This window comes from Tursiops truncatus, chromosome 16, assembly GCF_011762595.2.
Source record: "Tursiops truncatus isolate mTurTru1 chromosome 16, mTurTru1.mat.Y, whole genome shotgun sequence".
NCBI classification, from domain to species: domain Eukaryota; kingdom Metazoa; phylum Chordata; class Mammalia; order Artiodactyla; family Delphinidae; genus Tursiops; species Tursiops truncatus.
This window is the reverse complement of record NC_047049.1, coordinates 34,047,871-34,061,891: the sequence shown is the minus strand read 5'-3', so window position 1 is coordinate 34,061,891 and position 14,021 is coordinate 34,047,871. Positions and strand designations below refer to the sequence as shown.

General features: G+C 39.0%; 1 protein-coding gene and 1 pseudogene across 9 annotated transcripts in view; one reads left to right on the top strand and one right to left on the bottom strand.

The window, feature by feature from the left end:
• Nucleotides 1–14,021, bottom strand: part of CPEB3 (cytoplasmic polyadenylation element binding protein 3) — a 177,899-nt gene that overhangs the window by 81,173 nt on the left and 82,705 nt on the right. Inside the window, exons 1-2 of one of the 9 annotated variants that reach the window (XM_073794197.1) lie at nt 11,156–11,242; nt 9,750–9,827 (exon numbers count right to left, since the gene is read on the bottom strand). The exons of the other annotated variants lie outside the window; for them this stretch is intronic. Coding sequence (XP_073650298.1) covers nt 9,750–9,786 — 37 coding nt within the window. The 5' untranslated portion in view covers nt 9,787–9,827; nt 11,156–11,242. Of the gene's footprint in view, nt 1–9,749; nt 9,828–11,155; nt 11,243–14,021 lie in introns of those variants that run through there. 9 annotated transcript variants of the gene reach the window in all.
• LOC101318041 (large ribosomal subunit protein uL30 pseudogene) lies at nt 4,935–5,701 on the top strand (annotated as a pseudogene).

Sequence of the window (14,021 nt, the reverse complement as noted above, 5' to 3'; positions counted from 1 at the left end):
TCTAAATTTCTTCACACACACACACACACACACACACACACACACACACACACACACACACTTCAGAGTCCCCTGAAAACTGTATAGAAATTTTATACACAATTAGCTGTTGCTTTACAAAATGTATTTCTGTAAAATTTTCAGTGACATTTCTCTTAGCCTCCTCAGTTACTTTCCATACAGTATTACAAATGCAGGGAAAACAATATATTTTTCATCTAGAAAGTGAACTGAAAAAGTAGAAAGGGATTAGGCAATGGGTACATCCCAGGCTATGCTGAAGAAGAGAGCACTTTAAAGATTTTCTTCCCCCTCAAAACTCAAGGCCCACAGAATGCATTGTTACAATGTTTAATAAAGCTAGACTGTGGCATCATACATATATTGCTAAGAGATCCTGTCATCTAAAATGACTTTCAAAGCGCAAAGTTTTTCAAATTTGAAACCCCGAGTTCTGTAAAAAATAAATGAGAACTCTAATCCATTTTTTAAAGGCATGAAATGTTATAACATTAAATTTAAACTAAAAAACAAGGATAATTTGGGGTTACATTCCCAGGATAAGGTAGAACTAAATAAAACTACTTCTCTCCTAGGAAAAGAATTCAGACTTTTCAGGTAGAAAGTTGAAATACTAGTTGGCCAACCTCATCTTCTTGTAGTTTCCATTTTTCTTCAGACATCGTACTCACCCCACTGATACACCTTTGGCCTCTTCACTTTCCCATGACACAAATATTATAAAGTATTATCCAGCTTAAAAAGGATTATTCAAACCCTACTTACTCCCTAACTCTGTCCCTCGGTATAACTCTCAACGAAAAACACCTTTTCTGAATTTACATAGCAATTACTGTTTGCATCACTTACGAAGGGAATGCATTCTAAAATAAAATTTTAAGGAACTTTTACACTTTTCATTATTTGGAACCTGAAATTCATCTTCCCAGAATAATAAATGGTAGTTTCCTAGCTGGGTCCCCCACAAAAGCCTACTTCACTTATAATAACATGGGTGAATTAACACTAATAGACAACACTTAAAAAAAGAGATGAAAACCAGTTTTGATGTCCCACCATTTATTTTTGTCCTTCTCCCATCCCCAATGATGTCATGCTGTCCAACACCCCCCAAGGCAAAACCTCTATTTAGAGAGAAAATCAAACATTCTGTATTTCAAAATTACTCATTTCTCTCCCAAACACCACATTCCTATTCTTTCATTATATCTGATTTCTGGCCAGATACTCAATAAAAAAGAATCTGATTACGATACTAAGGTACAAATGACTCATCAGACCTTAACATCCCTAAAGGATAAACGAAAATGCTGTTCACTCAAGTCTTCAACTGCAAACCATTCAGGTAATAGAGAACACAAAGTGCATAGACCCAGACAGGCATGGGGGCGGGGAGCAGCACCCCGAACTGGGGATGGGGTAGAGCTGCAAAAGGCATACTTGGGAGTTGTTTTTTGGGTTTTTGTTTGTTTGTTTGCCTTGGAGGAGGTTTTATTTATCTCTCACATTGAAGCTGCAAAAATACATCAGTATTTCACAGTTACTTGGGAGTTATAATCAAAGCTTCCTTAAAACAGTTCATGATTTTTATAGATTCTTCTCTTTTTCCCATTTCTAATCGAAGACAGAAAATTGGTTCATGTCAGTCTGCAGGCTCTGATAATATGGAGGCAAAGATGGAATATGGAATAGGCAGCCAATTTAAAGTAGTGATCTTGGGCTTCCCTGGTGGCGCAGTGGTTAAGAATCTGCCTGCCAATGCAGGGGACATGGGTTTGAGCCCTGGTCCAGGAAGATCCCACATGCCACGGAGCAACTAAGCCCGTGCACCACAACTACTGAGCCTGCGCTCTAGGGCCTGCAAGCCACAACTACTGAGCCTGCGTGCTGCAACTACTGAAGCCCGTGTGCCTAGAGCCTGTGCTCTGCAACAAGAGAAGCCACTGCAATGAGAAGCCCGCGCACAAGGAAGAGTAACCCTCACTCTCCACAGCTAGAGAAAGCCTGTGCACAGCAACGAAGACCCAACGCAGCCAAAAATAAAATAAATAAATAAATTTACATAAAAAAAATTTGCTCATGAGGGCCATTTGCAAATAGACTAATTAGAATCAAACTCTTCCCTAAGGGAGAGATAACGAAGAGAACACCAAGGAGAGAAATTTGGGAGCACAAAAGTAGTGCTTTCCCCTGAGAATAAATATGACTTTTAAACAAGAAAGGCTATTGAATATATAAACTTAGCATGAGCCAGCACAAAACAATCCCACATAGAAAAAAAGGAAATAATGTGACTAATTCTGGGTATATAATATATTCTATGCTAGTACAGATTTATACCAGATATGCCAAGATACGATATACTTTCAAAGTCCAAGAACTACTTCCTCCAAGAACTTTAATTCTTTATTATCAATCATCATCATTACAGATAAAATTCTTTTTACTGTTTCATTATGTATTAAACAACTTTAGACCTCATAAAAAATTACACTCAATTTCTAGAAGTCAAGGTAGTAGTTACCCTTGGCTAGGGGTATTAACCAAAAGGGAACCTGAGGGGAGGTTCTGGGGTATTGGTAACGTTTTGATCTTGATCTAGGTACTGGTTAATTTGTGTTCAATTCCGTGATAATATATCAAGCTACAGTATATATTTATGATCTGCACACTATTTGGTATATAATTATACTTTAATAAAAAACAAAATATTACAAACATTTTAGACCGATTCACTGGGATAAAAGGTTATAAGATTAACGTAGAAGGTCCAAAATGCTAACATTTTTGTAGTCTTTAAATCATAAACCTGAATAATCCAAAACTGAAAAAAATTAGACTTATTTTCAACTCATCAGAATAAATATAAAATGATACATGTACTTTGCAGTGGGATATGCCAGTTACTCTAAAAATAAGTTTACATGATCAATGACTAGTACCTTGTGAATGACACCTCATGTTAATTGTATGGTGTTTGGTTAGGCACAGGAGGCAGCACTGTAAAATGGATCATCTGTTACTCCTTAAGACTTGGCCTGCTCTCAGTTTTACATGGCTGCACTCACACATGTGATTCCCTAAGGGCAACTTACAATCTGATTTTAACATCTAAAGTAAATCTTCAGCTACATGGATTCATCTAAAGTTGCTGATGTTTCTGTAAGCCAAGTAACATCATACACAGATTCTACTACAGAGGTTCAAAAACGCTCGTGCATGGCACAACAGAGAGAGAGAGAGAGAGAGAGAGAGAGAGAGAGAGCTCCATTCTCTTGTGGATCAAAGTAGCACGCACCCATTTCAGGAACTTAAGCACCCTGGGATGCCATACTTATGAAATCAAATGAACAAGATACAGAGATCTTAGTACATTTTACTAACTGGCTTGGAAATATCTGTCAAGGCTGTTAAAAGTTAACTGTAGTAACAAATTGTTAATCACCTTCCTTGCAATAAAATCAGTTTCTTAAAAACATCTTGTAAACTTATTTTTTGAATACCATTTCAGTATACAAAATTAAATTCTATTCGAACATCTAATGGTCCCTTTCAACTTCCATCTAAGGATTAGTCATGCAAAAAATTCTACCTAAGATGGGTTAAGATCTTAAAGTTAGTACAAAAATATCCCCTTTTCCCTAGTTAGACTGTAAATTTCCAAAGCACAGGAGTGATGGAGTTTGTCCCATATATGCCCCTCCTCTATCTTTGTCTTTACAATGGCAGGTGAGATAGTTTTAGCCCAGTAATTTTCAAATCTGGCAAATTATAATTGAAAAGGTCAATTTATTCATAACATAAACTTAGCAGGTAGAAATGATGCTTGAACGGATGGAATACATTTTCATCTACTACATTCCCATAAAGTATTTGGATGTTTTCAAATCCCTTCTTCCCACCCTCTTCTCTTTGACTCTTATCCGTTTTTCTCAGAAAAATCTTTCCATTCCATTTGCAAGCTTAAAAAGTAACATTAACAAGTGGCAAGTATAATACTAGTGTTGCTTACATACTTCATAAAGGAAAAGAAATACCATAAAGTAAAATATAATAACCTGATAATTTACCATGCTCCAGGCATTATATGCTGAATGTTTAATGTTGTCTGTTCTAATTCCCAAAGCAACTACCATAATATGTATTTCCAGATGGGCAAACTAAGGTCCAAAGAGAATGACTGGTCCAGGTTATTCAGCTACCTAAACAGCAGAGCTGGGATGGAATCCAGGTCCACACCGGCTCTAAAGCATTTATTCTTTTTCTCGTTTAAGTTAAGGTAGTATGTACATTCAATAAAACTCATCCATTGTAAGTTTACAGTTTGATCCATTTTGGTAATCATACACAGCCATGCAACCGGTACCATCATAAACTAGAACAGTTCATCTCCCTAAAACATTTCCTTGTGCCCTTTTGCTGTTGATCTTATCCCCCAAACCATGGCTCCCGGCAATCATTAGTCTGCTTTCTTAGTTTTGTCCACTCTTTATACAACTTCATATAAATGGAATCAATGTGTTTGACTTCCTTTACTTAGCATAGTGTTTTTGAGATTTATCCATGTTATTACATGTGTTAATATTTTGTTTCTCTTTATTGCTGAGTAGTATTCCATAGTATGAAAAAAACCACAATTGATCCATTCACCAGTTATTAGGGACTGAAATGTGTTCCCCCTAAAATTCATACGTTGAAGCCCTAACCCACAATGTGACTATATTTGAAGACAGGGTCTTCTACGAGGGAATTAAGGCTGAATGAGGCCATACGGGTAAAGCCCTAATCCAACAGGACTGGTGTCCTTATAAGAAGAGGAGATACTAGGAGTGCCCATGCACAGAGAAAAGGCCATGTGAGGTAACAACAAGAAGGCAGCCATCTGCCAGCCAAGAAGAAAGGCCTCACTCTTTCCCAGCTGGAACCATGGAAGGTGCTGAGGAGAAGAAAAAGAAGGTTCCTGCTGTGCCAGAAACCCTTAAGAAAAAGCGAAAGAATTTCGCAGAGCTTAAGATCAAGCGCCTGAGAAAGAAATTTGCCCAGAAGATGCTTCGAAAGGCAAGGAGGAAGCTCATCTATGAAAAAGCTAAGCACTATCACAAGGAGTACTGGCAGATGTACAGAACTGAGATTCGAATGGCTAGGATGGCAAGAAAAGCTGGCAACTTCTACGTACCCGCGGAACCCAAATTGGCATTTGTCGTCAGGATCAGAGGTATCAATGGTGTGAGCCCAAAGGTTCGAAAGGTGTTGCAGCTTCTTCGCCTCCGTCAGATTTTCAATGGCACCTTTGTGAAGCTCAACAAGGCTTCAATTAACATGCTGAGAATTGTGGAACCATACATTGCATGGGGGTACCCAAACCTGAAGTCAGTAAATGAATTGATCTACAAGCATGGTTATGGCAAAATCAACAAGAAGCGAATTGCCCTGACGGACAACGTGTTGATTGCTCGATCTCTTGGCAAATACGGTATTATCTGCATGGAGGATCTGATTCATGAGATCTATACTGTTGGAAAACGTTTCAAAGAAGCAAACAACTTCCTGTGGCCCTTCAAATTGTCTTCTCCACGAGGTGGAATGAAGAAAAAGACTACCCATTTTGTAGAAGGTGGAGATGCTGGCAACAGGGAAGACCAGACTTATAAGAAGGATGAACTAAGGTATCTACCATGATTATTTTTGTAATCCGGTCAGTTAATAAACAGTGACTGCTCTCAAATTGAAAAAAAAGAAGAAAGGCCTCAGGAGAAACCAACCCTGCCAACATCTTGATCTTGGACTTCCAGTCTCCAGAACTATGAGAAAACAAATTTCTTTTGTTTAAGTTATCCAGTCTATGATATTTTGTTATGGCATCCCTAGTAAAGTAATATACCAGTCAATGGACATTTGAAGAAAAAAGCCTTTATTCCTAACCACCAAGATAGAAAAGCCAGTATTTCAAACCTGTATAGTCCTTGAAAGTACCCAGAAATTCCCTTTAGGATTCCAAAAACTTATCATCCTCTAAGAGTTTGCTTTTTTTTTTTTTCAAGAGTTTGCTTTTAGTATCATAATCCAAGATTAATAAAAAGAAACTTCTCACCCAAATTTTCTTTGTTTTATTTCATTATTACTACCATAGCACTATTGTTTTCTATTAATCACTATACTTAAAGCTGTTATTTTATGAATTAAGATCAGAATTTAATAGGTGTTTTTGTGGATTGGTCAGAAAATCTAATTGTCATTAATAACATATGAAACTGCCCTACATTCTAAACAACTGAACTTTTGCAACATTCTGTTTCATTGCTTACAAAATCTTATAGGAAACCTATAGATCTTTAATCAATGTCCCAAACAAAACAGGAATTACTTCTATAACCAACACAAAGATGTTCTCCCTGGTTCTGCTAGAATACGTTAATCAAGAGTTAAGGTAAAAGAATAAGGAGGCTCACTTCAGTCTTTTCCAGTCTTTTCAAACTTTTTTCTAAGTAGCAGAACCCTCTCTCCTCCAACAAATGAACCCCAGCAAATATGAGATATTTATTCCCTGAACAAGGCTGCTCAGGTTGAAGCAGCACAGGGAGTCGGAGCTCCACCTGTCAGGTATCCCTCCCCATAGTGGTCCTTAAAGTACCTCCTTGGATGCTGAGGTTCCATAGAACATGACTGGAAAACTGAAGACTCATGCTACATGGTAGGACAATTCTTTCTAGTTAGAAAGTTCTTTCTTATACTTGCCTCACTATTATCCTTCGCCACAGACACCAGCCTTTTACTCGAGGGTCATTACTTTATCTCCTTTCGGTTTTCTTTTCTACAATGAAGTTATATTTAGCTATTCCTCATAAGAAATAGTTTTCCATACCCCACATCATCCTGAATATCCTCTTTCAGATAAACCTAATTTTCCTAATTTTACTTGCCTGTCCAAGCTTCTCATAAGAACAATCAAGGCCCTTTACCATCTGATTTCTAACCACCTTTCAGATCCTCATTCCCACTATTCCATACATCAGATCCATATATTCCAGTCACACCAATTCAACCCACTCCTCTGATAGTATCATTAAAATATAATCACCTATCCAGTTAACATAAGGATCTAGATACCCACATGTGTTTTTTTGTGTTTTTTTTTTTTTTTTGCGGTATGCGGGCCTCTCACTGTTGTGGCCTCTCCCGTTGCAGAGCACAGGCTCCGGGCGCGCAGGCTCAGCAGCCATGGCTCACGGGCCCAGCCGCTCCGCGGCATGTGGGATCTTCCCGGACGGGGGCACAAACCCGTGTCCCCTGCATCGGCAGGCGGACTCTCAACCACTGCACCACCAGGGAAGCCCCCACATGTTTTAACATCTGTTCTTCTCTGCTTCCTAGGAAACTCCTAATCCCCTTTTCCATTTCCATCCACTATTATTTTTCCAATCTTGTCCAAAATGGTAAATCCAAGGCTTCACTATAGCATCTTGTAGTGTCCATGCACACCTAGTATTAATTTCTGAACTACATTTACCATGTAGGTTACTAATTAAATCTCTCAATATGTGACATGTTATCAAAGTAATCACTTCAGAACTTCCAGGTTCATGACTTAAATTTCTCATTAAAACAGAGAAAGATCATTTAAAATTTGTATGTCTGACAAGATTTCTCTGGAAATAAACCTAGGTAAAGAATCTCTGCATGGGGACTTCCCTGGTGATGCAGTGGTTAAGAGTCCGCCTGCCAATGCAGGGGATGCGGGTCCAATCCCTGCTCCGGGAAGATCCCACATGCCAGGAAGCAACTATGCCCCTGTGCCACAGCTACTGAGCCTGCACTCTAGAGACAGTGAGCCACAACTTCTAAGCCCACATGCCTAGAGCCCATCCACCGCAACGAAGACACAATGCAGCCAAAAGTAAGTAAATAAATTAATTAAAAAAAAAAAAGAATTTGCCTTCTAATGCAGGGGTCGTGGGTTCGATCCCTGGTCGGGGAACTAAACTTCCACATGCCGCGGGGCAACTAAGCTTGCGCACTCTAGAGCCCATGTGCCACAACTAGAGAGAAGCCTGCCCGCCGTAACCAAAGAGCCCGTGCACCGCAACGAAAGATCCCACGTACTGCAGCGAAGGCCCTGCATGCCGCAACTAAGACCCGATGCAGCCAAATAAATAAATAAATATTTTTTTTAAAAAAAAGAATGTCTGCATATACTGCTATCACTGGGTGGAGAGAGTGGGCATGCATGTGCATTTGTTTCAGCTGGTGCCTATGCAACCTCATACCTGTGCCCAAATAGTATTCCACTGAGAGTAATTAATTACCACCTTACCTTTATCTCAGTAGCACATTGCTAAATGACACACTAACTGCCCTCCTGAAAAGCAAGAAAATCAAGCAAAGTTCTATGGATCCTAATCACATACCAGAATATTTTATATTTTACACAGACCAGTCTGTCCAAACCAGGTCTGAAAATGCCTACTCCATGCACCCAGATATCCGGCATATGTTCACTATACCAAAGTCTTCACTATGCCAAGGTGTCTTGTGGTCTCCTCAAACTTTAAACACTCAATTTTTAGATTGTTTAGGACAGCCAATACTTGCTAACCCTACATGTCTGAGCCCCCAGATAATGTAGGAAATTATACAGAGGGGAGAGAGCGGGAACAAAACGGGTGCCGTTGTGCCCAGGCCCCTTAGTCAGCCTCCTCGTCTCCTCCCTACCAACAAGGCTCCTCTCATGTGGGAAGGAGGGCTCCTTCATGGAGCAAAGTTGTGGAAAGGAATGGACCTGAGAATTTGGGATGAACTCTGGCAACACAGAGGACTGCTCATTCCCCTCACCCATCCTGACCCCTCAAAGACAACTTCCTCTAGTAACCTGGACTTGGAAAAACCTCAGGGAACAATAAAAACAGACCAAGCCTTGAGCAGAAAGAAACAATAGGAGGGAACACACAGCACAATCCTTATACTGTTTGATTCCTTCATGCTCAGATAAAGATAGACACTAGAAAGGGGTAGGGGGGCAGCACTGAATTTCTCAAGAGGTAACTACCTCTAATTGTGGTCTTTTCCACCCACCCCCCTCAACCAGGTTCACTCCCAGACCTATTAAATTACAGTCTCTGGTATGGGGTCACAAGTATTTTCTATTTTGGTTCCTTTTTTTTCTTAATTTAATTTTTTATTTTATATTGGAGTATAGTTGATTTAGAATGTTCTGTTAGTTTCAGGTGTACAGCAAAGTGCATCAGTTACACATATACATATATCCATTCTTTTTCAGATTCTTTTCCCATATAGGTTATTTATTTTGGTTCCCATTTTGATTGTAGAGCCAGGATTAAGAATTACTGCTAACTCAAAAGGAAAAAAAGGGGTCAAATGGGTAGAAGAGGGAAGCATCAGAGACTAGCATTTGTTAGGTATGTATTTCTTGCCAGGTTTGGTAGTGGAGCATTGCACATTTAACCTTATTGTTGGTCAAGAAGGAATTAATGTGTCCATTTAAAATAAAAAATATGGGTAGCTTTCCCAAGGAAACAAACAAATGATGGGTCCAGGATTTAAGCTCAGATATGTTTGGTCCCTCCAAACTACATTATTTCCACTATATTAGGCTGGGAAAACAACAGCAACAACTTTAGTCAGATAACAAAGTTATGTGTGTGTGGAGGCTAACAAAGAAAAGAAGGCAAAAGTTTCAGGTACTTAACTTTCCCTCCAGATCACCGGCATACCAAGTCTTCGTCCAAGTCTCAGATTTCCAGTCTGCATATACTAGAGGCCTGAGAGGCAGTGTGTTAAAATTCCTGCCACTAATAAGGGAGACGTTGTAAAATTAAAACTGATCATTTTCATAAATGCACTAATTCTCTACAATCAATAAAGTATTATTTAGTTAACGGCTACTAAAGGAAACCTGAGTGATCTTTTTGGGAAAACCCAAAAGAGCAGAAATCACTGCTCTTTCGGATTAAAGGACTGGTTAGCAGACTAATCTGTGTGTCCAAGTCATAGATGATTATTTGCTGGCTGTATGACATCAGCAAGCTCCTTTACCTTTTTCAGAAAATGAGGACACTGCCATGTTTTAAACAAGGATGCAATAAAGATGAAAGGAATGACCATGATTCTCTGTTTTCTGTCAAAGTGCCCCAATAGCAGAAGGAAACAAATCACGAAGCATTCTTAAAACTTGCTGAAATCTAGAAAATCTTTTGAAGTCTCCAGCTTTATCTGAAAAACTGCATTCAGTTTCATATACTGCTCTATCACACAGCCATATTTTGTTTGGATAAGAGAATAATTCTGGGGAGAAATTGGTGCTTAAGGAAAATTTTGACCATGCACTGGCAAACCATTTTAAGCATTACAATGGCAGAGACAGGTGTGTGAAAGCACTTTGTAAACTGTTAATTGCTAGATCCATATATGTTAGTACCATCCTCCAAAAGAAAACGTTGAAACAAATCTTTAGGGAGGAACTAAGGTGGACTAGATATTCTCTAAGGCTGTTATACTGTGCTTTTCACAGTCTCTCTGAGATATCTTTTCCTTTCTTCCAGTCTTCCAGACTGAGTACCTACTCTATGGGCTGGGCATTGCACTGGAAACCAACGAACAGCTATGAAAAGAAGTTCATTCTCTGCCCTCTTGAAGCATACATGTTAAAGTGAAACACTAACATTAAAATAGTTAATTACAAGTGTGATGAGTACTATAAAAGAGAAATCCACGTTCTACTGCTGACACAAGTGGACAAAGCAAACAGGGAGGTCCACAGGAAAAAGGTAACTTTTCAGTTTCCTGCATCTTTATTATTAAGTCGAAGCACCCAAATCCTGACACTTTAGACATATTCACACACACAAAGAACTTCTTCCAAAATCCAGTAAAGTAAATCAAGAATTTCAGAGTTCACTTCTTTACAATATTCAATGCCAGGCCATGTAGACCAGGAATATCACTCTATTTTTCAGGAAAAGAGGATTCATTAAGCATTCAGAGCATAAACAAGGTGACAAGTAATATTAGAAAAATGATTTTCCCAGAGACACTGGATTTGTGTGTGTTAAACTAGTATAAAAATAATATAACCACTCTTAAAAATTAAGTATTTAAAGCAAAGGTTATCACCCTCAACCTGGAGGCAGAAGGTTCTGATCCAGAAGGTTCTGGCTCCATCATGTCACCCTAGCCAGTTCACATAGTCTCTTGAACCTCAGCTTCCCCATCTGTAAAATGAGAAGGTCAAGACAAAACAACAATGCCCTTAGGTCCCCTACCATGTTCATGTGCAGCATCTACCCAAAATAATTTGAAATTTGAGTATAGATCATTACATGTCCTTCTGATTACTATTCTGCATTTTTAAGTTAGCCATCATTTACAATATATTCATTCCACAATTATATACTAATTTTACTTCTAAATCTGTTTGGAGAGAAACAGGGATCTTGTCTTCCAAAAGTTCAAAATACTCAAAGACAAAGTCTTTAGTCTGAGAATCTCAAAATAATTCCTTCCCTATCTTATTACTCTGCTAAAAAAAAAAAAACAAAAAACTATTTACTTATATCCACTCATGGTGAGCAGAAATACAATGTACTCTTCAAATTTTGGAAAATTCCGTTTGAAATTCTAGCAAAACTGGCTCTATTCCCATTTTGGCATAAAAGCATCATGTGTTCAGCTCCCTCTCTGCCACTTCCTCTCAGCTGAGCCGCTCCCCAAGGAGATCACTCTCAGCAGAGAATGAAAGGGAGCGGGGAGGGGGAAGAGGAGGCTCAGCAGCCACACCAGAGTCTGCCAAACGCAAAGTTCATACCCAAACCCTTTCACATTGCCTCTGGCAGCCCTCAGTTCAAACAGAAATAGAAGTGAAGTCTTCTAACATATTTTCAACGCATTAATAAGAGGAAAAAAGTGGAAGGCAGCGTGATCTAAAGCTCCACGTTTCTTGGTGCATCAGCTGTGTACAAGGTGTTAACAACCAATGACCTTAGAGTTTCTCAAGCAGATGAATGTCTTTTGGGGTTTTTTTAAAGATATTAAAAATTTAAGTCTTCAAACATCCAAGGTTTTATTCTAGGACTCCTCAATGTATCAGTGTTTTTAAAAGTTTGATAAGGAAGAGTGACGGCAAACAGTCATCCCTCCCTGTCAGAGCAAAAGTGGAACTTCAAATTTCTTTTTTTTTTTTTTGACTTGTGGAAACACATTTTTTATTTCATAATTATCATATGGGATAGTAAGTTTAGCTGTATTAAGTTCAAATTACTGGGTTAGAGGTTGCAATTAATAAGAAGCTGTAGAAGATACCTACTGATGTATAAGGCTCTACTGGCTTTATTATAGTTCAGCTGACAAATAAGGCATATTTGTCATATTTGTCAAGGTATAATCTAACAGCACTTCAAATTTCTTATTTGCTGCATAACTTGGAACAGGCTGTAGTTACAAGCTGAGAGATATCAAAAAATGAATTGCATGAAAATTTTTAATTTCAATAAAACTGAACCTCTGTTACATTACAAAACTACTGTTTAGACCCTCTTCTCTAAAAAGACTATGCCCCCTACTTTCCAAATGTAGCAATACTAACACCTTATTTGTACCTGTGCCTAATCTCATCTACATCTCACAAAAATAATGAGGTAGTTAGAGTATCATAACTGTCCTCCTGTAGGTTTTTTTAACTAAAGAGAGACTTAGGAGATTCAGAGACTTGCTCAACCAGAAGCCATCCTTATCTAAACATGACTCCTCCAAGAATCTAAGCCCTCCTCTGAAAAAAGGGGGACAATATTACTTCAAAATATTCTTAAAGCTGTTGTATTTTCTGTCACTATAGATTAGAGTACATTTGCTAGAATTTTATATTAATGGAATCATCTAGTATGTACTCTGTCTAGTTTTTTAAATTCAGCATAATTATTTTGAGTCATTCATGTTGTTGCATGAATCAACAGCTCACCCCTTTTTTTTAATTAATTAATTTATTTTTGGCTGTGCGCAGGTCTTCGTTGCTGTGCGCAGGCTTTCTCTAGCTGCAGCGAGTGGGGGAAACTCTTTGACGTGGTGTGCGTGCTTCTCATTGTGGTGGCTTCTCCTGTTGCAGAGCATGGGCTCTAGGTGCGTGGGCTTCAGCAGTTGTGGCACGCGGGCTCAGCAGCTGTGGTTCACAGGCTCTAGAGCGCAGGCTGAGTAGTTGTGGCACACTGGCTTAGTTGCTCTGCGGCATGTGGGATCTTCCCAGACCAGGGCTTGAACCCTAGTTCCCTGCGTTGGCAGGTGGATTCTTAACCACTGAGCCACCAGGGAAGTCCAAAAGTTCGCTCTTCTTTATTGCAGAATAGTATTCCACTGTGCAAACGTACCACAATTTGTTTACCCGTTCTCCAGTTGAGGGACATCTGGATTATTTATAATTTTGGCTATCATGAATACTGCTGCTTTAAACATTCACATACACATCTTTGTGTGGACATTGGTAAATTCTTAAGATAGAACTGCTGCATCCTATGGTGGGTGTGTATGTTTAACTTTTTTAAGAAACTGCCAAACTGTTGTCCAAAATGACTATCCCATTTTACATTCCAAACATGACTGCAGAGCATCTTTAACAGTGCCAAACATCATGAAAGATACAGCAACTCTAAGCCCCAAAGAAGGTGCATGTTTCAGTCAGGAGACAGAGACAGGAAGCATTTCACGCTGAAAAAAAGATTCACACAAAAAGAGATGGTAATATACTCCAGGACAGCCACTCTAGCCTATTAGTGATTTGTAGGTGTGCTGTCTTAAATTCCATCAGGAAAACCTCTATCTAAACACAAACAATGTAAGATATGTTTTGGAAGTCTAACATGCAAAGAAAAGGAAATCTTTAAAAGGCAGCACTAGGGCTTCCCTGGTGGCACAGTGGTTGGGAGTCTGCCTGCCAATGCAGGGGACATGGGTTCGAGCCCTGGTCCGGGAAGATCCCACATGCCGCGGAGCAACTAAGC